Source organism: Struthio camelus, chromosome 8 (assembly GCF_040807025.1).
Source record: "Struthio camelus isolate bStrCam1 chromosome 8, bStrCam1.hap1, whole genome shotgun sequence".
NCBI classification, from domain to species: Eukaryota; Metazoa; Chordata; class Aves; order Struthioniformes; family Struthionidae; genus Struthio; species Struthio camelus.
In genome coordinates this window covers 6,860,785-6,881,623 of record NC_090949.1, presented here as the reverse complement: position 1 = coordinate 6,881,623, position 20,839 = coordinate 6,860,785, and the positions used below count along the sequence as shown (strand labels likewise).

Sequence of the window (20,839 nt, the reverse complement as noted above, 5' to 3'; positions counted from 1 at the left end):
CCACATAACAGACAGTCAAAGGTACTGTGTCATTTTCCACCACTAAGGTGATCTTGCATTTTGATGAGGCTTTTCTCCCCAGGAGACCTTGGGATCAAGTGGCCTCTGCATGTTTGAAGATATGTCCGTATCGCAGACTACAGTGTAGTCTGAAGACAGCTGAGACAGAGCAGGTACTGGAAACTGTCTAGCCATGGCTACAAAGAGCTCTGCGAAGACAGAGAACCTTATCCTGCTAAGACATTAAGGAAAATTAGCACAGATAGTGCTCACACTATTAGACCATTTCCAGTACTTCCCCTAGCACCAAGGGACAGCAATAACACTAATGAGGCTAGGGACTAAAGGTAAGTCTTTGAGAAATGGCTCAACGCTGGAAGGGAAAGGGGAATAGAAAACTAAGAGTAGTAACATAGCAAATCAAACAACAGAGGTAAGTGCACAGAGGTTAAATACCTGTGTGTATAACTGCACGCACACACTTAAAGTATGATTTTACTTTTCATCTTTGCAACGTTCCAGATAAAGTTAACTGTTTTAATTGGCATTAAATTATGATTCCATGAATAACGTCAGCCAGCCAAACACTCTCCCTACCCCCCAAATGCCCTCAGAGCAGTTCCAGCAAGAATAAGGTATCACGGGAACCAATTTGATTAAAGCTAATTTAAAAGGGCACAGAGGGAGGGGATGAAAGCATGAAATAGTCATTTTGGAAGGAACTGATGAGCCATCCAAGGAGTTTGAAAACCACTCTTTTGGAGTTCCCACCTATAACTGGAACACTGAATTAGCATGCATATTTATGTTCACTTTATCAGATTCTTCTCATCAGGAAAACGGGTACTGGGGCCAAATAAATGCTTCTGCTTAAGGTCAAAAAGGATCTGCAGAAAAAACTATGAACATAATTTTATAAGCAGTAACTTTTGCAAGGATTCCCTCTCCATGAGTAAACCCTCTAAATGTTGGCACTCTCCCAGTTTGGGTTGGGGAGCACCAATGCAGCTTTCCATAGAGCACTGTAACCAAACTGTTTTAATACATTAAGGGATAAAACAAGCAAAGATATATTAGTGTTTCTATATATGCAAAAGTATGCATACAGCTGTACACATGAAGATTAACAAGTAATTGCCTGCCATCCGAAGATAATGACAGACTAGTACAGACAAGCAGAAGTTGCTTTTGCAACCCCATGCTCAACAGACACTTGCAGTCAATATCTTATCACGTCTAATGAATGAATACATGTGTATAATAGTATGGCATCCTTCCAGTCTGAAGATTAGTGAGGCTTGTATATTGAAACTGTTACAGCCTAGTTGCATCAATTTTTTATTTTCTCATTCTTCTCCCCTCCCTCCCCCTTCCCAAAAGCAGGTTTGAGACTTACCAATAGTTTGAGCAGCCAAAAACGGGACTTGTAGTATAAAGTTTTGGTAGGGTTGATGAGAAAAAGTAACATGAAGCCATACAGGATGAGTGGATTCACCTGCATAGGGATGTAGGTGAATTTACCATATATACATGCCAGCAGGCTCAGGCACCACAAAACCCCGAGAAATCCAGCAATCTACAGAAAGACAGAAGAAATACAGAGTTGTATACCTTGCAACTAACAACTCCAAATCGTACAATGAATTCTCATTATAACAAAAGGGAGAACAGTGTTCAATCCTGTAATCAAATCAGACTTCAGCAACTTCCTCCTCTGGATGCAGTAATTATGTTACAATTCCTTGCCAGGAAATGGTACAGGATTTATGCTCCTGATACTCACAGCTCAACCACTCCTGCAATCTGTTCTGCTTACCTCAAAGAGATGTTGATGGGACAAGTTGCTGCGGGGATTGAGTTCAAAGATGAGGACATGGTTTACTCCAGCCTGCCTCCAGCCATATGTGTTGATGCCCAGGAGAAAGAGGAATTCTATCAGGAGAAAGCCACCTCGATAGATTCTCACCAGTGGCCACACATTTGGTCCATCTATAAAAACCACACCTGAGAAGGAAGAGGGGGGGGGGGGGGGAGGAAAAAAAAAAAAAAAGCAAGACGACTTTTATGATAGCATAAACCATGTCACAAATCAAACTGCACTACTCTATGCTGGTTCTCAAGTGCTCAGCTACACCCCACGACAACTGAGTACACTTGTAACTCACCTGCGTAGTCTAGTAATTGGAAGACAGTTTACCTAACCTATCAGAGGCTTGGCTTGCTACAATTTTGAGGTTGTCACTTGACCTCAGGTCAGCCAAGAGGAACAGCATCTTGGCCGCCCTTTAATTCAGTGACTTAAGCTAGATAGGCAAGGCTAAGGAAAAGGAGTGAGTCATCTTGCCTTCTAGGATGAAAAAAAATAGACTGTTACATCAGATATTTCACATTCCTTTTAACCTAAATTTACTGGTGCTACAGAGCTCCTTAAAATGATTTATAAGTACTCTGGGGAAATTTCCATCTCTAGCTTGTGTAGATCATTAGCAGCATCATGGGTCCCGTCTCACGCTACCGACACAAGGGATAGTACCAGCAGAAATAGGACTGTATTGACTTACAGTTCTGGTTTAACAGAGAACAATTCTCAGCAGATGGAGATACAAACCGCAGCTCCCCACAAAACCAAGAAAGTACAATTTACAACATTTAAAACAATGCTAAAATGCACCTAATCACTAAATTCAATGCAACTGTTAATGCAGAATATATTTGTAACCAGCACTATAATTTCCAGCCACAGTCAGAAAGAACATCCAACACAAGGCAGTAGCACTGGAAAGTGTGTTGCTTCCTTTGTTCAGTCTTCAACGTTTTGGACAGAGATTCACTTGCCTTCAAACAATGTGCAGCTTTACAAAGTAGAAGCTTTGTCTAGCATAAGCCACTTTGCAAAACGCTGTCCTCCAGATGGCCTGATATGGGTTTTATTAGTAAAGGACAACTACAATTGTTTTAGTCATCAATTTCAGTTTCACTGAGCATTTCTCACCCATGTCTTTCAAAAGGGAGAAAAGAACATGCAATTTAACAGAACTGATACCGAGAATTTATTCTCGCACACCCTCCTGCCTAAGCCACAGCCCAACTTTTTCCAACTTTTCTTCAGAGAAAAAATATCTGAAGAAATTTCATGTGTTCAGCATTTGTACTTTATACCACATGAAACTATCGAGGAAAAAACGGAGGGAACAACTCCTCAAGAACTGTTGCTATAAATTTATAACTTAAAGAGAATATTGCATTTAGGCAAAATAGAGTCACATTTTGGACAGAAGTGACAGATTCCCTGACAAAGGTGAAAGAAGTGTCTCTTAAGACTAGAACTGAAAAAGTATGCCTTTCACTTTTTAATCTGAAATTCCTACAGACAAAACCACAGAAGTTGCTTCCAAATAGGACAGAGTAACTTCAAAAATACTGAGTCAGAAACACACAAAAATTACTAGATAGGTAATAGACCAGATACACTCTAGTATTCAAGTCAGAACATCTAGACAAGGATTTATCCTTATGTGAACACAGTTTAATATGGCACTATATAGCCCATGTCTTCCACAGCTAATGCCCTCTAATCTTATTTCGGTACTCGCAGGGTGATATAGAGCCATAATTCCCATATCAAGCAAGAGCTGATTCTGGATGAAAAAAACATACTGAACAACATCTGATGGGCTGAGCTACTGAAATATAAATAATAAGGGCATTTCTCTGCGTTCTCTCCTCTGAAACATAAAGGACCTACCTCGATTAGCTTTCACAGTATAAAGCCTAGACTGATTTCTTTTTCATTCGTGTTTCCCAATATAGTGGTTTTCTTCACTACAGCTGAACAGTTTGACCGATGAAACTCAAGAACCCAGAAGCAGGAGGAAAGCAGGCCCTGCCCAGTAAAGGCGTTCACGGCTGCAAACTACTGCGGCACAGACAGCTCTAAAGCCAGGTATCAGCTCAAAGGAGAGGGGAGGGCACTGAAAGGGCCCATCTGATACAAGCCAGGGAGGGGAGAACAGTCTGAAACGCCATGGAAAGTTAAGGCGTTGCACAGCATTTTTTGCAGTGAAGAACCATGCCTCCTTTTCCCTCATTTTCTGCATAACTTGAGCGAACCAGACTAACAGCAGATGGAAAAATGAAACGTCTGATAACAGACACATCAGTGAAGACCAGAGCTAAGATTCAATTTCAAATCAGTTTCAAACACTCTGCTGAAGATTCAGATATTTTCCTTCTCATTTTTAAAATTGACAGACATTTGTCCTTAAGTAAATAATGGGAATCTAGTCTAAGTGAAACAGTAGAAAAATTGGGGAAAGGGTTCTGCTTTATAACTACATGGCACCCCAGACTTAGAATTGTCTTTTTAATGTTACATTTCCAGCCCTTTGTTAGAGCACTTTCCCTCCTGAGGAGCTGTGCTGATACCAGCTAGGACCACTGCTCCAATATAACCCAGCATTCAATTCAGAGGTCTGTACGCAAGGCCTGAGGCAAAAAGATTTTCCATTAATATAGTGTTTCCACTTAAATCCAACCCTGCAAATCAAGTCATTTCCTAGAGTCAGCAGGTACATGACATTTGATTAACTTATCCCTTCAGTAACCAACACCGAACGGCTCCAGCAGACAAGGGCTCTAAACAAGGTGTTCGGAGAAGAAGATTTCCCTGGTGATGAGCCCGACAACATCGCAATCCGATTCTCTTCTACGTAGGCTCTCACGTTGCCTCAAATGTGTTTTAATAGGTCTTTGTACATTCATTTCATAACATTTGAACGTGATTACTCATGCAATTAAGGTCAAGTGCTTTTCTTGTCCTCCTCAAGAATACCCTATGATTTTGAGTGCCTGATGACAAAATCAGTAACATTTCCCTTATTCATTCATTAGTATCAGGGAGAGATACTACATTCAGTAACGTGAACACCATTGCACAGACATGTTTCTTCTGGCTCAAAGCTAGTTCTGTTATCATGCTCCTTTCCCAAATGAGAGATGGAGCGCTGTCTAACTAGCCTTGAGATTCTGCATGAAGTCTTATAGTGTTTTGATTAATAAGTTATGCCCCTACTACCACAAACTTTCAACTTCAGTTACACATTAAATGTGACTCACAGTAAAGCTGATGTAGAAACCAGCAAGGCCTCAAAATAAATGTTCTTTAGGGTGGCAGTCTCCTGGGGTTTACTTGTAGAAGTTGCAACCTTTCATGGAGCCCAAGTTACTCTGAACTCATCTCTATAAACTTTGCTGTTCTGTTTTGGAAGTCGGGGAACACAGATGTTTTTTGCTAAGGGAAGTTACGTTCTAATGCTGTATTACAAATTCTACGCATACAGCGCTAAAATCCTATCTGCGCCAATCAAATCATAACAACAATTTGACAAAAGTAGCATAGGAGTTGGCAAATTAATACCCAGTTAAAAACAAAAACTTCAGAGCACAATTTTTACCCAATATTTGAATAACTTACAGGCATCAGAGCATGTCTCCCGATACAAACATACCTATTATTCACACCAGTTTAGCAATGTGTGCTTTAGAGGCATAATCATGCTTATGAATTCATTCTCACAACCACGTCACTTTTTTCATTCTTCATGCTGAGAGATTAAAAACGAACACAGCCAGCTGCTATCATGTTTGCATCTCATACAGATATCAAACACATAAGTTACAGAAAAAAAGAAGAAATAATGAATAAAAACCAACTTATTCACATTAAGTAGACCCTTCACACAGAGGGTCAACTTTCTGCCTCGGCCACAGAAAGACCAGAAGGGAAGCACTTGCAAACAGGTTCTAAAACACAGAAATTCTATCCCATGGGATGACTGGATCTAGTTACAGAAATACCCGATTAAAAATTCTTTTAAATCAAACACAGGCACGGGCTTTCCATAATGCAAGAAGTTATAAGGTGATTTGTCAGCCTTTTCCTTTGTGCTATTTAAGCAAATTACACCACTCTACTGAAATCACACGCGCAACTAGTAAAGCTGCTTGCGATAATTCTGGATCTAGAGCACTAACGTGATTTTTAAACGGATTCGGAGTTTCCAGCAACTCAGAAGGTACAAAACAGTAAAACTAAAGCTTAAGACAGGCAATAACTTACTGCAGGTTTTTAAGCAATCTTGCCGCAAGTCTGCCAACAATACAAAATCAATTAACTCAGTTAGTAGGCATCAAGCCTTTATGCCCTAGAAACTCCTACATGAAAACTTCTTGAATGCCATAGTGCTCCCGCAGCCATGTGCCTGCTCTCATTCTTTGTACAGAGTCAGTACTATGCAAAATTTAAGCTCTAGGAACACCTCTCTCAAAGACGGTAGGGTTGTGTGTTCGCCAAAAGATAACAGAGATTCACCTTTCCACATAGATGTTATACTTTGCAGGATATCTCCCACTGTGAGTAAGGGGGGAACCAGGAGCACAAATGACAATACCTTCAAAGATCAATATCTGCATGCATGACGTGAGAGCTACAACTCATTCCTGAGCAGAACTAATTCACATCAGTGTGATCTGACTCAGCCTGATGTAACCCAGAACATCCTGAACAATCCAGGTCAGCTCCAGGCCATTACTAAGCGATAACTACAGACCTATACCAGGCTGTGGGAGTCAGCTGGGTGCAGCTGAGCAAACCTACCTGAAAGTATGACAGTGATGTTCAGTACAATGAATATTCCGCAGAACAATCCAACCCTGAACGTAGTCCAGGCTGGTGCAGGCTGTGAACAAAGCAGTGGTGGAATTAAGGGAAGATGAATATGTTATCAAAGTCCAATTACTTTGCAGAATAAACTTAAAATCAGGGATACAACACTCTGGCCTATGATCACGTTTCTCCTGCAGTGAGTTTTTTTTTTAAACTGACAAATGCTGCGTAGTGGTTTTTGGCTCAGGTATCTCAACACCTTTTGAAAAGTCTTCGGGGCTACACCAACTGTAAATATATATTATCATCAGCATGAATTCCCCTTTACTATTCACCTCATCCCTTCATTACTTTGGCTTCGTGCATTAGGACTAGTAAGCTACTTCCGTACCTTCCAAAACTAAAGTAGATTATGTGACCATGCCCCCTCTCAAAATCTGTGGAACGTTCTCACAACCCATGTATTTTCAGTTCTCCATTCAGATGTTGGATCTGCACTGGCCCCTTGACAAACTGGAGAAGCAGCTTAGTTATATAACTTGATCTCTCACCTGAGCTGCTCCCAAGGGTGGAACACGCAATCGTTTCATAGCCTTCTGCCTGTCTCCATCTTCTAACTCATTGGTCACCACTGCCTAAGGAGATTAAAAAAAATACACATCACAGAAGTTCATTGTAATGATATACTCCTATATATTGCCTGCATTGAGTTATTACACAAAACAAGCTAATGCTGCATTAACTCATTGGAGTGAAAAGTAACCAGCTGATGACAACACACACAAATTCAAGTAAGCAATGCCAGAAGTCAGTGGCACTTTAAAATCAATTAACAGTTGCCTTGGTTGTGGATACAAGGTGCTCCTAGGGCAAAAGACTGTAAGAACAGAACACGAACAATAAATGGTTTCCTAGCTAAAAGAGAAGCCAGTGCATAGACTAGCATCTTTACCTCTGTTTCAGAGATAAGCTGATTGATTTTCTTGCAAGTGTAGAATGGTGCCACTTCCACCTGGGCCACGCGCCAGTCCGCTCCTCGTGAGGTCTCCAGGATCTTGTCATGCTTCTTTAAGATCTTGCGGAAGCCAGTGAAGTTTAGGTTCTACAGACAAAGAAAAAAAACCAAACAGTTACTTGTTTTTAACCCCAGGCAATTAAGAAGAAAGTTAAAAGGTTATATTCCAGAAGAATCAAAATTATTATATCTGTTATTCTATCTACTGTCAGGAGGTTTTTGTGTGTTACTACTTCATTAAAGTAGTATAAATCTATTACAAACCACAGAAAAAGCGTGTGGAGCAAGGGCATAGAAGAGAGAATTTATTTGCAGGGAACTAATTAAACCTAATGTTCCTGGAAAAGCCAAATCATTGCCCCTTTCCTCCTTAATCCAGAAAGTGACAACACTCCTGATGAAACTTCACTGAAGATAAACGAACTTTGGACATACTTAAAACTTGCACGTTTAATGTTATTTCAAGACATGGGGTTTTTCTGTACGGATACACCTCACTGCCAGGGAGACGCAACTCTAGTCTCTCAAGATAAGCACACAATACTGCATTAAGGGCAAAAATAACGGTTGATTTCTAAGCTACGTTTGAGCCCTGACCCCATAGTTTAAACGCAGTAACAAAAATATAAAAAGCTCACCACACTGCAGCAGGCAGGCAATTGCTGTGATAAGATACATTTGAAATACTCCATTTCATTATACAAAAAACATCACTCAAAAAACTTAACATTTCATTCAACTAACAGCAGGGGCATAGTCAGACCAGGGCAAGATTCACTTCTTGTTTTCAAAAAGCTTAAAAAATAGCTTGGAAAGAAAAACCACAGAAAACAGCAGCATCCAATACCCTGGGGAGAGGCGCCAACTACTCACTGAAATTATTTTCAATCTAATTATGCTTAGAGTGATTTAATACCAGACCCCCCTCACCTAGATGGGGAAAGGAGGACAGGGAGATGGCAGCAGGAAGCCAATGCATTAACGATCTGCATTATTGCAGGCAAGAGACTAATTGCTTTCTATTGGAAAAGGCAGCATTCCGCCCTTGGGAGAGCAGATCATTATTTCATAAATTTGAAATGAAAAAGATGCAACAAAATGATAATTTTGGTCAGAGAATTTTCTGTAGCCTGACCTGACACCACTTCATTTGCCATTAGTGCAGTCACAGCCTAACTCTGGCGCGCCTCAGCAGGCGCCGGTATATTACTGTGCCAGGCACCCTACAACCTCCACGACGGCATTTCCTCCTCTGGCTGCAAAAATTCTGCAACCCCAAACTGTACAATGAAAAAACTGTTGATTACAATGGTAATTTTAACAAGGAACATTCAGTGATGAACTTATGAATATAATGGTCAAATATCACTTACATAGTCGGAGGTTTTGTATCTCTTGCTATTCAAAACACCTACTTGACAAGAAGCTTTCTCCAAGCCTGACTTCCATTTCTGCTCATACTAATTGAATCTATTGAAAGGAATCAACTAATGGCATGTTTTGCCATTACAAGTGAAAAAATCTTGTGCAACTTGTACAATAATATTATGCAAGATCAAGTAGGATGAAATGACAGACTCAATCTTTGCTCATATGTAAGTGCATTAGTTAGAAAATACAAAAGCAAGGCATTTGCACAACAGTTTTAATAAGACTGAAAGAGCCTCCAGTATTTGCCCCATGAGTATGCGATATCTCTTAATTTCAAGATTTGTTTGTTCTGAAACACAACCTTTCAAATAAATCATAATTAGATTTATATGTGTGTGTGTGTGTATGTACATGTATTCTAGAATTATATACTCTTAATTTAAATTAATTCATTGATAACAAGTTAAATCACTGGAAAGCTGAGAAAAACAACAGCTGTCCTGGAGCTAAGCTGCAGTTTCACTTCTTCTAAAATTAAATAGAAAATGTCATGAGAAGAAGTATTCAGCTATTACCCACGTAGCATTACATAGCTAGTATCAACCCACATGTTTGTGTACTTTAAGAAGTGGGGCATTCAACTTTTGCTGTTGCTTCAGTGCTAACAGCCGGAGAAGTTTGCTTCATGTGGATTTTCCTGTCTTGGTAACCCAACTCAAGACTTCAGCATTCTGTTGGAGCCATGGTTTGATACATACAATGCCACTGGTGACCTCCTACATGGAAGCTTCAGCTAGGTCTTCTTCCCATCAGGTTATTGTTTTGCCTCTCCAAAACTGCAATGGCTTGAATATCCTAATTCTTAGTTTCTAAACCCAAATATGAATGAGTAGTATTTCATTTTTTCTTTTCTCTCCCTCTTTTTTTTTCCAGTACATATATCCCTCACCCTCAATTTCAAGACCAATATGAACTAATTTTTCTCATTCTTTTTGAAGGTAAGTTCTAGAAAGAAGTTCTGCTGCTCTTGAAAACAGTGAAAACTCAACTCCAAATGGATTTTATATCCTTATTTACTATATACATAAAACGGTCCTGGACTCATGATTGTGAAAGCCCAAACAGTGAGTGTGCAAAATGCCTTCCTTGGGTGATGCGGAGTAGCAAAGGATTTTCCAAAGGAATGACCTCTGTCATGCCCTATTTAAATTCTTCATCAAGCCTCAGAAGTGATTCTTCATAACCAAGAGCAAGAGCTTTCTTTTTAAAAGAAGCGAAGAAACCGCAGCAGGTAATACTGCTTCACTCCATTCCAGAAAAGCTGAGGATACTCTACCTTCCCCAGGATTTTGAACTAGAAGCGCTCTCTAATAGTTAAAGGGCTTTGTTGAAAAACCCATGGATCAGCGCCCCAAATAGGTTCTTGCAACTACCAAATCTGGGTTCAGGACTCTGTCTGCTGTCTGTCCAATCAATGGAAATAAGTAGCCATAATGTTGCTAAGAGGTCGTCTCAACATACCACCGAGAACTTCCCTTTAAGGCAGTCTGGAGCCTGTTTTAGTACAAGTTGGGACAAGAATTTCCAGCCTAGAACCCCAATATTAAAGCAATGAAATTCCAGTTGAGACATCTAGGTGAGTGAGTGAATGGTGGCAGCCTAAGCACTTGTGTTCAAGGGCATAATATCACTGAGAGTTGCAATTACTCAGAATTTTGGAAGAATTAAGCCTTGTCCGTACTACAGAACAATATTTAAGTATTTTTTACGGTGAATTTCTAGTGAAATTATCAAGTAGACAGACAATCCTGGTGAAGATCTAAAATAAGACATAGTAATTTTACGTTAAAGAATTTAAGTTTCAACACTCTTAACAGGGGAGGAGGAAAAAAGACATTTAAAACATTTCAGAGTATTTAACACTAAAAGAGTTATAGTCCAGTGATAAAAGACCCTGACAGTTTCAGGTTTTTGATTTGAGATTTTTGCAACAAAATTTAGTCTCTGCAACATTTATTGTGCCCTTTCGTGTTAGAAATACAAGTACAACTAAAGATTTGTTTTTTCATACTGCCTTCAAGGCAAATGACCCTGTACACTACACAATTAAAAACATTTTTTTTAATGGATGTTTTAAAAAGAAATATTGATACAGCAAGGTCAGAGTCACTACCATGGTAACACCAGGAGGAAACAGCACGTTAAAATTTCAAGCTTCCACCGCAAATATTAGATAAAACAGCTTCTTCCCAAGCGTCGCAGCTCCAGCTCTGCTCAGAACAAGGCAGCACAGCAGAACGCGGCCTCCGGGTGCCAGCAGTGACTTCATGTTCTGACCATGCCTGGGGCAGGGGTGCTGGGGTCAGCCAGCTCCGAAAAGGGAGGAGAAGGAAGGTCCTTCTGCAGGTCAGTTTAGCCTTTCTGATTCAACAAAAAACAGCAAAGCAGCAAGTTACTAGCTGCTTTAGATTGCTATCCAAGGATGCGCTCTTCCTTTAATAAAGTTTAGGGGCCCCAAAGTCAAAAGAAGAAACTGAAACCTGCCTCGAATGAGGCAATTCAAGGATACACAAGCACAGAGACAACACATGCACAAAACACAGCGTAGTAAAGCCACCTTGTCTTGTGGCTACCTGATAGTTCTGCAGTAAGATGAGGCTGAGGTAGAACTCGCTGAAGGCCAATTTCAGGTCTTTGATGTTCCTATGCTGGACACGCTCTTCATGGGACAGGTGGAAGACCGGCTTTCTGCGCTGCCGCAGCGTGGAAATCCCACTGGCTTCTCTCTGTGCGTCCAAAGTTGACTGTAACTCAGTCTGAAGAGTAGCGGACCTGCGCTGAGCTTCTGCAAGCTTTTCTGTTAGCACAGAAAGGAAAAGGGCAGGTGAGTGCGCAGCAACTTGCTTATTAAGCCTGTAAAAAGCACTACACTCTTTCCCCAAATACTGCACTTGTAGATAAAAAACACTGAACAGAATAACCCACTGCATGGCCTTTCCCCGCTAATCATTAAATTCGACAACTCTACAAACATTTCATTTACGCAGCTCCTTCTCATTAAAGATTTTAAGGTACTCCTATGAATAACTCTTAAAAGAAAAAAAAAAAAGTGCTCATGTCAGACAAGTCTCATTCACTCAAGTCAAAAATCAAGCGTGCAAACGACTGTCCCTTCGGCGCAGGCTAACGCAGCAGCAGAAATAGAACTCAGATCTCTTGATTTCAATTTCTAAATGATGCTCATTCCAGGGCTGTATAAATACCCGTCACTGACGGAAGAAGCCCAACCTGAGCAGCTGTTGCATGCAGAAACTACGCATCTGACACCTGTAACTAGAAGCTATAACACAGCCCTTCTGAGTGCCAAGGGGACGCAGAGTCCGATCTCCCGACATGCCGCCATTCTGGCAAAGCCAGAGGTGGAGGCAGCCAGGCAGATACTATCTCGTTTAAATACCAAAATAGTGACCACATGTCTATTCCGTGCGCGAAGGAAAGCATGCTTCTCTCTCAGCTCTCAAAAAAACAAATCCACAAAAGAAAAAGCATTAAAAAACCTGTTAGCCAATATTCGGAATCGACCCAAGAGCTCGTAAGTAAAGCACTTTCAGTACTTGGGCACCCAGTACTGGCTAAGAAACGCTTGCTATCTTTTCATAGGACAGTAAAGAAACCAAAGACACACACTTCAAATGTGATGCAGGATTTAGGAGCTCAGAAAGCAATGCAACTCTTTTGCCAAGTACCGACAGAAACACAGCACAGCTTCTGCTTTGATCAGGACTCTCAACACTACAACTGCCGCGTACGATTTGCGGTAATAATTTATCCCTCCTTACCTCAATTCAGGTTCACATAAGTTAGTAGCATTGCATTATATTTTTTATTGGTTAAAAGGATAGTCAACCTGATTTTAAATATCACTTTATTTTCTGAATAAATAGGTCCTCTTCTTCACACCTCTTAAGTATGAGAGAGGCATTCCTTTAGACATGCTCCTTTATGTTCTTCCAGAAAACGATCTTGTGCTGAACAACAATCTTTTCATGCTAAAAACAGAATAACCGAACATATTATCTTTCTTTTAGCTTTGTACATGTAGTTCCTTCTGGGTCCCACCCCCCCAGTGAGAATTTCAGTCACAGCTTTGGTATCTGCTGATAAGCACCATTGGGAAACGGCATTTGCCATGAAGACACCGAGCAGATTCAGAGTCCAGGACAGACCGTCAGGCACTGGAGCCATCTGCACAGAGCTGGCAGAACACAAGCCCATCCTGCATCAGAAAGCGGGGAGCCACAGGATCGTTGCACAGCACAAAGCTCTGCCTAACTGTCAGTTCAATTCTCTTCATTAGTATCTTATATAACAACTTAATGGTAATTCTCAATTACTTCCCCCCCCCCCCGCCGCCCCACACACACAAGTAAGTCTCACTCTTATGGGAGTTATTCTGACCTTTTTTGAGCGAGTCTTGTTCAATTCTGATTAATTTTAACAGCAAAATTCCTCTGTAAATAATTTTACAGCGTTCTCCATAGAACATTTTCCAGCAGCAGAATACCTTTCTGAACAAAGTACAGAAAAATCAAGTATGGAAGAGACTGAACCTTTCCATCACTTCATCGATCATAAGCCTAAATATGGAAGAGGTCCTAAAAACACAGGAATGGACTACTTCTCTCCTGTAACTTCTGCATGCCCAAGGAATCCACCAAAGAGAGGCAATGTATCCCACAGCGATACGTCTGCTCATAGCCTCCAGCCACACAATATTTAACATACACAAGGCCAGACTGCAAAAAAACCTCTCCCTCACTTTGGGAACTCTCTCAGGAAGTAGTAATAGATAGCTAGCTAGCTACTGGAAACAAACGCCTTCACATGAATATATGAAGTTCACATAGTTCACACTCTACACTCAAAATGTTATATTAAACCATTTGGTGATACACAGATTCCTTTTGGATCAAATTATTAAATACTCTGGCAAGAGTTTAGATTTACACCTCCCCATTCAAAGCATATGTTCTCTTACCCCAATGTCCAGAAAAATCTTTAAATCCAGTAGTTTAATAACATAATATTTAAAGAAAGAAATGCTTTGAAATAATTTTAAACTAGATGTTGCAATTTTACTATCTGTTTGCAAACCTCCAACATCCATAAAGAAGATCATCTGCCCATTTAAACGCTCCTCCCAATCATGGAAAAACGTAGCTTGGAAGGAACCACTGCAAGTCTCTAATTCAACCTCCTACTCAAAGCAGGGTTAAGAGTAAAGTTAAATCAGGTTGCTCAGGGCCTTGTCCATGCGGATTTTGAAAATCTTCATAAACAGAGATTGTACAGCCTCTCTGGGCCCCTGCTGCAGTGTTTAGCCATTGCCACGGTGAAGAATTTCTTCCTTGCGTCCAACAGGGATTTCTCTTTTTATGGCTCGTGACTCGAGTCACCTCTTTCACCGTGCACCGCTGAAGAGAGTCAGGTTCCGTCTTCGTACAGCCTCCCACTGGGCAGGGGAAGACTGAGGTTCTCGTAGGATGACGCTTTAAAGACAACTGAACCAGTCTAACGACTTGCCATGTCTGAAAAAAGGCGATCCCTGCCACCTTCTCACTCCTCCTGCCCTAGCCCTTGCGCTGGCTCCAGTTACCTACCACAAATCACTTATCTTATCAAGGTGCAATTTTATCACCAAGAGCCATTGCAGACGCAAAATAAGGCAAAAGGTGTGCTGTCATTCTTAACACCCACCAAACCGCCCAGCGAAGCTGCAAAGCACAGTAGACAGCAGTTTCCCAATTTGCAACATACTCCAAAACATTTGAAAAGACATTCACCGCTATTGCTTATTCGGCGCTTTTAAAACTGCCTTTTAAAAAAATTGGCCACAGAAGAGTCAGAAAAAAGCAGTACGTGTTTAGAAGCTGGAACCATTCCAGTTGCGTTTGCTGCATATTGCATGCCCCGACGGCCACTAACACCACAGCTAGAGCGTCGTCTCATCGGCAAAGACTAAGGAGAAATCTAAAACCAGCGGAGGCAGACCTCAACAAAAGCGTTTACAATAAAGCAGCAGCTTTGCCCAAAACCTGCTTCTAGATCCTGATCAAAAAGCATGGCCTAAAATAAAGAGTTACCACCTCATCTGTGCGATTCCCAGTTGTTTTTGTGTACCATTTTCTGAGGGTAAAGAAAAGTTCCTACGTAAGGATCCTGAACAAACTATGACAGCAAGGAGCCAATAAAATACCCCCTGAGGTTCCAGTCCCATAACCAACTTAGTCCCCAACCAAACGACTGTTTGAACACTCGGTCATTTACGGAGTCACGCTTGTGATTAAAAGCTGTTGGTTTCAACCGATACAATGCAATTTAATAGTCCTTCACAGCCCCTCCTTTTAGGGCTCTGCGCAGCTCATGCAGGCTCTTTTTAGAATCGGTTTCTTTAACTTGCATATGTCATGTTTTTGTTTACTAAGTTAACAGCACGACTTCCTATGATTAATAAAAAAGAGCTCCTAAAATAACCACAAAAATGCGACTAGTTAAGACTGCTAAACAATAGGCCAAGAACAACTTGATTACACTAATTTAAAGTATAACAAACTTCCCCTCCACAAAATCCCAAACACAAATCAAAACCGGCCACAGAAAGTTCTCACAAAGTTTTTGCACTTGACCAGACGTTCCTCTGCGGGAACTATCCGTAAAATTTACTGTTAGTTTTCTTTCAATTGAGTGTAGAATTTCTTGGTAGTAGCCCAAATCATCACAGACTGTTTATCAGCTCAAATTTAGTTAAAGGCAATTTCCCTTCCTTCAGAGACAGAATAATGGCCCGGGAAATAAAGACCACGTTTGATAACAGAGGACTCTCTCTGAGCGCACGGTGGAAGGCAAGGGCGTTTTGCAGTAAGCACCGCAGCCCTGAGCCATCTGAGGGGTCCGGGAGGAGCTCGCGGTCAGCAAAGAGCCCAGCCTCCGAGGACGAGGCTGTCTCCACTGGGGGCATCCCCGACCACGTTCACTGAGGACCCCTCAGCGCAGGGAAAGGAGATGCAGAGACAAAAAATGGAGGTGAACAGAAGGATTAGCCTTCTTTAAAAGTGGGCAAAATTACTGTACTAAAGACAGGCACACGCCTACAATAACTAGCACATACCCGGTCATAACCCGAGCCAACACACGGAGATGCCTGGAGATGCAATGGGTCTGACATGTCACGTCCTATCTCTGACGTGAACAGGATAAGAAATGTTTCTTCAGTCGTTCCTACATGTAAAAACGTTAATAACCCTAATAAGGGGTTTTCATACTATTAAAGTCACGTTGCTCTTCTGCAAATAAAAGACTTACTTTAATCTTATCACAAGAGATTTTCAAATTGCATGTACTCTGTTAAGTACACTTTTTGAAGTGACAGCAAGCAGAAAAAAACCTATCCTATATTATTAATGCTATTTCAAAAAGTGTTAGAACATGTGTGCATATGTGGGTGCACAAGTGCTAGCAGGCCTTCATTATGGAAAATTCTAATCTGCATTGTGCATATAAGTCAACAGAATTTTTTCCACAGAGTCTAGCTTGAAGTATACAGGATCTCTTATTAGACCAGCTGATATAACTAGAAAAGTAAGTCAAGCTTCCGAGCAGATGAGCCTTTCCTCAGAAATGGAACAGAAAGAAAAGATCTCAAAGTAAAACAAAACTGAGAACAACTGCTTTGAGTTTAGGTAGCTACATGTGAACTACTTGTAGAAAAGTGCCCATGGAGTAAAGTGTAAAAAGCAGCAAGCCTTTTTAATATATAAAAATATATTGCTTCTACCTACGAGCCTACACTTGCCTCTGTCTCTACACCACTATGGCTATAGCAAAACGCCACTACTTAGCAGATGCAAAGGAACTGCTGTAGCCACCACAAGAGAGACTTCCCTCCCTACATGGAAGCCGAACAGAGCCAAGCTGCAGTGTACAGTTGTTGCATCTATTGTGCTTTTAGCTATTCTCATGCTCACAGCCCAGATTCTGCTAGCAACAAAATAAATAGCAATAAAATCATTGCCTGATGCTTATTAAAATATTCTATACAATTCAACTTGTCTTTGTTACCAGGTTAAAATCAGAAAAGACTATCATGAAGCGCTGCAAAAGCCTCTTCATAGCAAGAAGCTGATGAATCAACAATATCTTAAGAAAAAGCATGGCAAAAGTCCATACATCGCTGCATCCATACTTAAATGCTTTTCTCATTGGAAACCCTGTTTAAACATTACCAAAAGAGGCTGAGAACTGGTTGAAATGTGATGGTGGGTGGAACTAGAGCACATTATTACAAAGTCTTTTCTAGAAATATTACAGGGAAAATCTGATTGCTCCATTCTAAAGTTGATTTTCAAAATACAGGGTGAGAAAGCAAACTTTCACTGGGAAAACAAACCACAGCACTTTGAAATATGAAGCCCAGAAACCCCTAATGTTACCACCATTACCTTTTTATTCAAATTTACTAAACAGGATTATATATGTAGCCAATGACAAATTGCAACTTTCAGAAGTAGAAGAGGCAGTAGCAAGTGTTTAGTTGAAAGGGACCTGTCGGACATCTCAAGATGGACAAGTTACCATACACAGGTGAGTCCATGACAGCTATTCCTGCACAAACTTAACAAATACTAGCTAGGTAGCTTAGCATTTATGCCTAAAATATGCGCAGGAAACAGTCACCACGAATATGCAATGCTGAGAAAATGTGCCCTATGTATAAACTGCTACATAAATTTAAGAGCACCTTCCTAAAGTTCAGCAGATGCTACTCATAAGCAATGAATCACCTTCCCTTTATTCTCCCTTCATTCAGACACCATGGTTTAACTCTGCATCTGTGATTAAAGCAGAGCAATTTCCCATATAAACCCTGCCCATAATTACCTGACGGCAGACCTGCATGAACACTGCAGCAATTATGAAAGTTTGGAGACTTTAGACTCTTTGCGTTGCTTTATTTTCTACAAAAACACATAAATAAGCACCTTACCTGAATAGAAAGTGTTGATTTTGGCAAGTTCTTTCTCACAGGTTTGGAAGAACTTCTCTTCAAACTTGGCAAAATACCTTTTCACTGCGTCCTCGTCTGTGACTATAAAACAAAAGGAAAATAACGCTGTAATACGAGAATATGGCAACGATTTTCTAAATGGCTACCGTGGAAATATTTCTTCAGAGTAAATGAAGCTTCCTTGTCACGCAGAGAAAGAAGAACGATAAAGCTAAAGAGAGGGAGGGAAAAGTCACAGAAGCGGTGGCTGCACCTTGGAGGGTTGGCCAAAGTTCCCATCAGCTTTTCAGAACCGGCCTCTAAGCGCTACTGCAGATCTCCCCCGCTTCATGCCCATTCCCTAACCCAACTTTGGTGTGTGACTGCACCTGTAGTGCCCTCCTGGACGAAGACTGCACTTTTAACTGAAGGAACCGGGCTAATCAAAGCTCACTTCAAGTAAAGAAGCATCTTCCAAGGCTGTCGCAGGAAATAAACTGGGCTAGATTTTGTTTCATAAATACACTGCAAATCCCCAAACTAAATAACAACTCTTGTCAGTGACCTCTTTGCTGACTGTGCTCTGAAATGATTTTTCTTTTATTGTTTTGTTTGTGACTTAGAAATCCCCCTTTATTCAAAAACATCTCACCTATCATTACAAAGACCCTTTAACCCACGCTAAAGCCCCACTCGAATGGAAAGGGAAGACTGCGCCCCATCCCCACTGGGCGGCTGCATCCCTGCTGCTGACGTGGGTACTTTGAAGCCTCCCCTACGTTGCCATTTCAACCCGGGATAAATCCCCAGGGCCACTCCAAGGGTGGTCCAACCCTCCTCCTCCTCACCCAGCTTCTCTTTCCTCCCACAGCATGCAGTGAGTCAGATAGGGAAAGATATTCCAACCAAAAAAAGAAGGCAGACTAAAGCAGCAGCATAACCAACCTCAACATGCTACCACTGTTCTACGCCAGTTTTGATTTTGTACATTTATCCACCCAGAAGTTGTCCTCCTCTCCAGTCTTGGGCACTAGCAAGTCCTCCAACACAAACTTTATTGAGAGCAAAGCTCTTGAACACAGATCGCTTTTTATGATGGAGCTTTGTTTTCTTCTCCAGGCTTGGCGTAGCTTTGGCACCAGAACATGCGTGCCGTCTCCTCTGCAGCTCTGCAATCCCGGCCCCCACAGAGCTAGTCCAGCGTTCCCTTCCAGCTCGCCTTGTGCTGCAATTAGTACCCATGCTCTCAACCTCACCGACACGCAGGTCTTGTTCTTTCAAAACAAAGCTGACCACGGAAAGTATTTATGCCACGTTAGCAAACAACTAATTTTTATTTAAAAGAAAAAATACCCAACTTCTAACTGAAGATTTCATTTGACCTTCCAGGTATACTCACTGGCTTCCACAATCTTTCCCATCTTCTTATCACTGGTATCTCACTGTTCCTCTCTCCTCTTTTATACGTAGTTTTGAATCATCTTTCCTCAGCAAATGACTCAGATTTTGCCAAATGCCTCAGTCTCCTCTGGTTTATGCGGGTTTTGCTGTACAGTAGACTGTTAAATACAGCTCAGAGACTTTCACTTGGTAAGAGACACCGTCCTGGTCATCCAAAGAAACCAAGCCGAGACTTCACTTGCTCTTGAAGTCCCATTTTGTGAGAACCGATCAGCAGTGCTGAACAAAACCATTAAGGCAGTCTTCCAGGCTTCAGCATAAAGAAAAGAGACAGGCTGTGATACCAAAGCCACTGCAAGACCTTGCTTAAACCTCTTCATATTTTGTATTGCCATGAGTTGATGACAGAATAGCTCTTCCTCCCCTCAGCCTCCGAGCTGTCAAATAGCGCAGTAGGACCAAACAAACAAACAAATTCTGCCTGGAAAGTAAACAGGAAGTACTACACAGCATCCACACTCTTCCTTCTCGTGAAATAAAAAATTTATCTCAATGAAAATGAAAATTTAAAGGAAGAGACCTAAATTATGCCAATTAAACAAAAGGAATTGTTGAACAAAGCCTCGTTTCTCACCCGCTGGCCCAAGAGTACTTCAGCTCTTGGAAGAACTACGAACAATTCCATAATTATAAATCTTTATTATTTATGAAGACTTGTAGTGCATCATCTCCAAAAGTGCAGCCTATCACAGACGGAAAGGATTTTCTAATAATTAAGAAATGAACTGAATGAGTAAAAAAATCAAAGGGTCCACACTATAATTAAAAATTTTACCACTGCCAAACATTTGTCCCAAATGTTCCTAATGATGGAATAACCCAGACTCTTCACTCCTCTCATTGTGACAGCTTTCTGAATTCTCATGCACTCTTACAGACTATAAAAGGTTGCGGTTTTACAAAAGAGGAAAAATTAAGAGGTTTATTATGGTTTCAATAAGGTCAGCAATAGATTTGGAACCACATGTCATTAAATAAGCAAATGAGTGCCTACTGAAAAACGTCACTAACTAGAGGTTAAACACTCTGGACTGTCAAAAGCAAGAAAACCTTATTTTAGTATCAACTTCTCGGTAAAAACAACCCCAAATTAATCAAGAGAAAACGTGCATACAAATCCTTAACATCTAGAATTTTCTGAGTTTTATGTTTGTGGCGCTGATGCTAAACACCATGAACCTAAACACACTATATTGCTTTAAAGGGTTTACATTTAAGGAATAAATAACACAGCACAAGACTGTCAAGGGACAATTTGGAAGACGTCTTTTGTTGCTGTAGAGTT

At 40.9% G+C, this 20,839-nt stretch overlaps 1 protein-coding gene across 3 annotated transcripts in view; it reads right to left on the bottom strand.

Moving 5' to 3' along the window:
- The window catches only part of XPR1 (xenotropic and polytropic retrovirus receptor 1), a 126,176-nt gene that overhangs the window by 27,368 nt on the left and 77,969 nt on the right, over nt 1-20,839 (bottom strand). For 2 of the 3 annotated variants that reach the window (XM_068951813.1, XM_068951814.1), the window contains exons 3-9: nt 18,094-18,195; nt 11,684-11,907; nt 7,617-7,766; nt 7,216-7,299; nt 6,656-6,737; nt 1,817-2,004; nt 1,397-1,576 (exon numbers count right to left, since the gene is read on the bottom strand). In XM_068951813.1, coding sequence (XP_068807914.1) covers nt 1,397-1,576; nt 1,817-2,004; nt 6,656-6,737; nt 7,216-7,299; nt 7,617-7,766; nt 11,684-11,907; nt 18,094-18,195 — 1,010 coding nt within the window. Of the gene's footprint in view, nt 1-1,396; nt 1,577-1,816; nt 2,005-6,655; nt 6,738-7,215; nt 7,300-7,616; nt 7,767-11,683; nt 11,908-18,093; nt 18,196-19,492; nt 19,530-20,839 lie in introns of those variants that run through there. The other variant, XM_068951815.1, reaches the window with a different exon arrangement.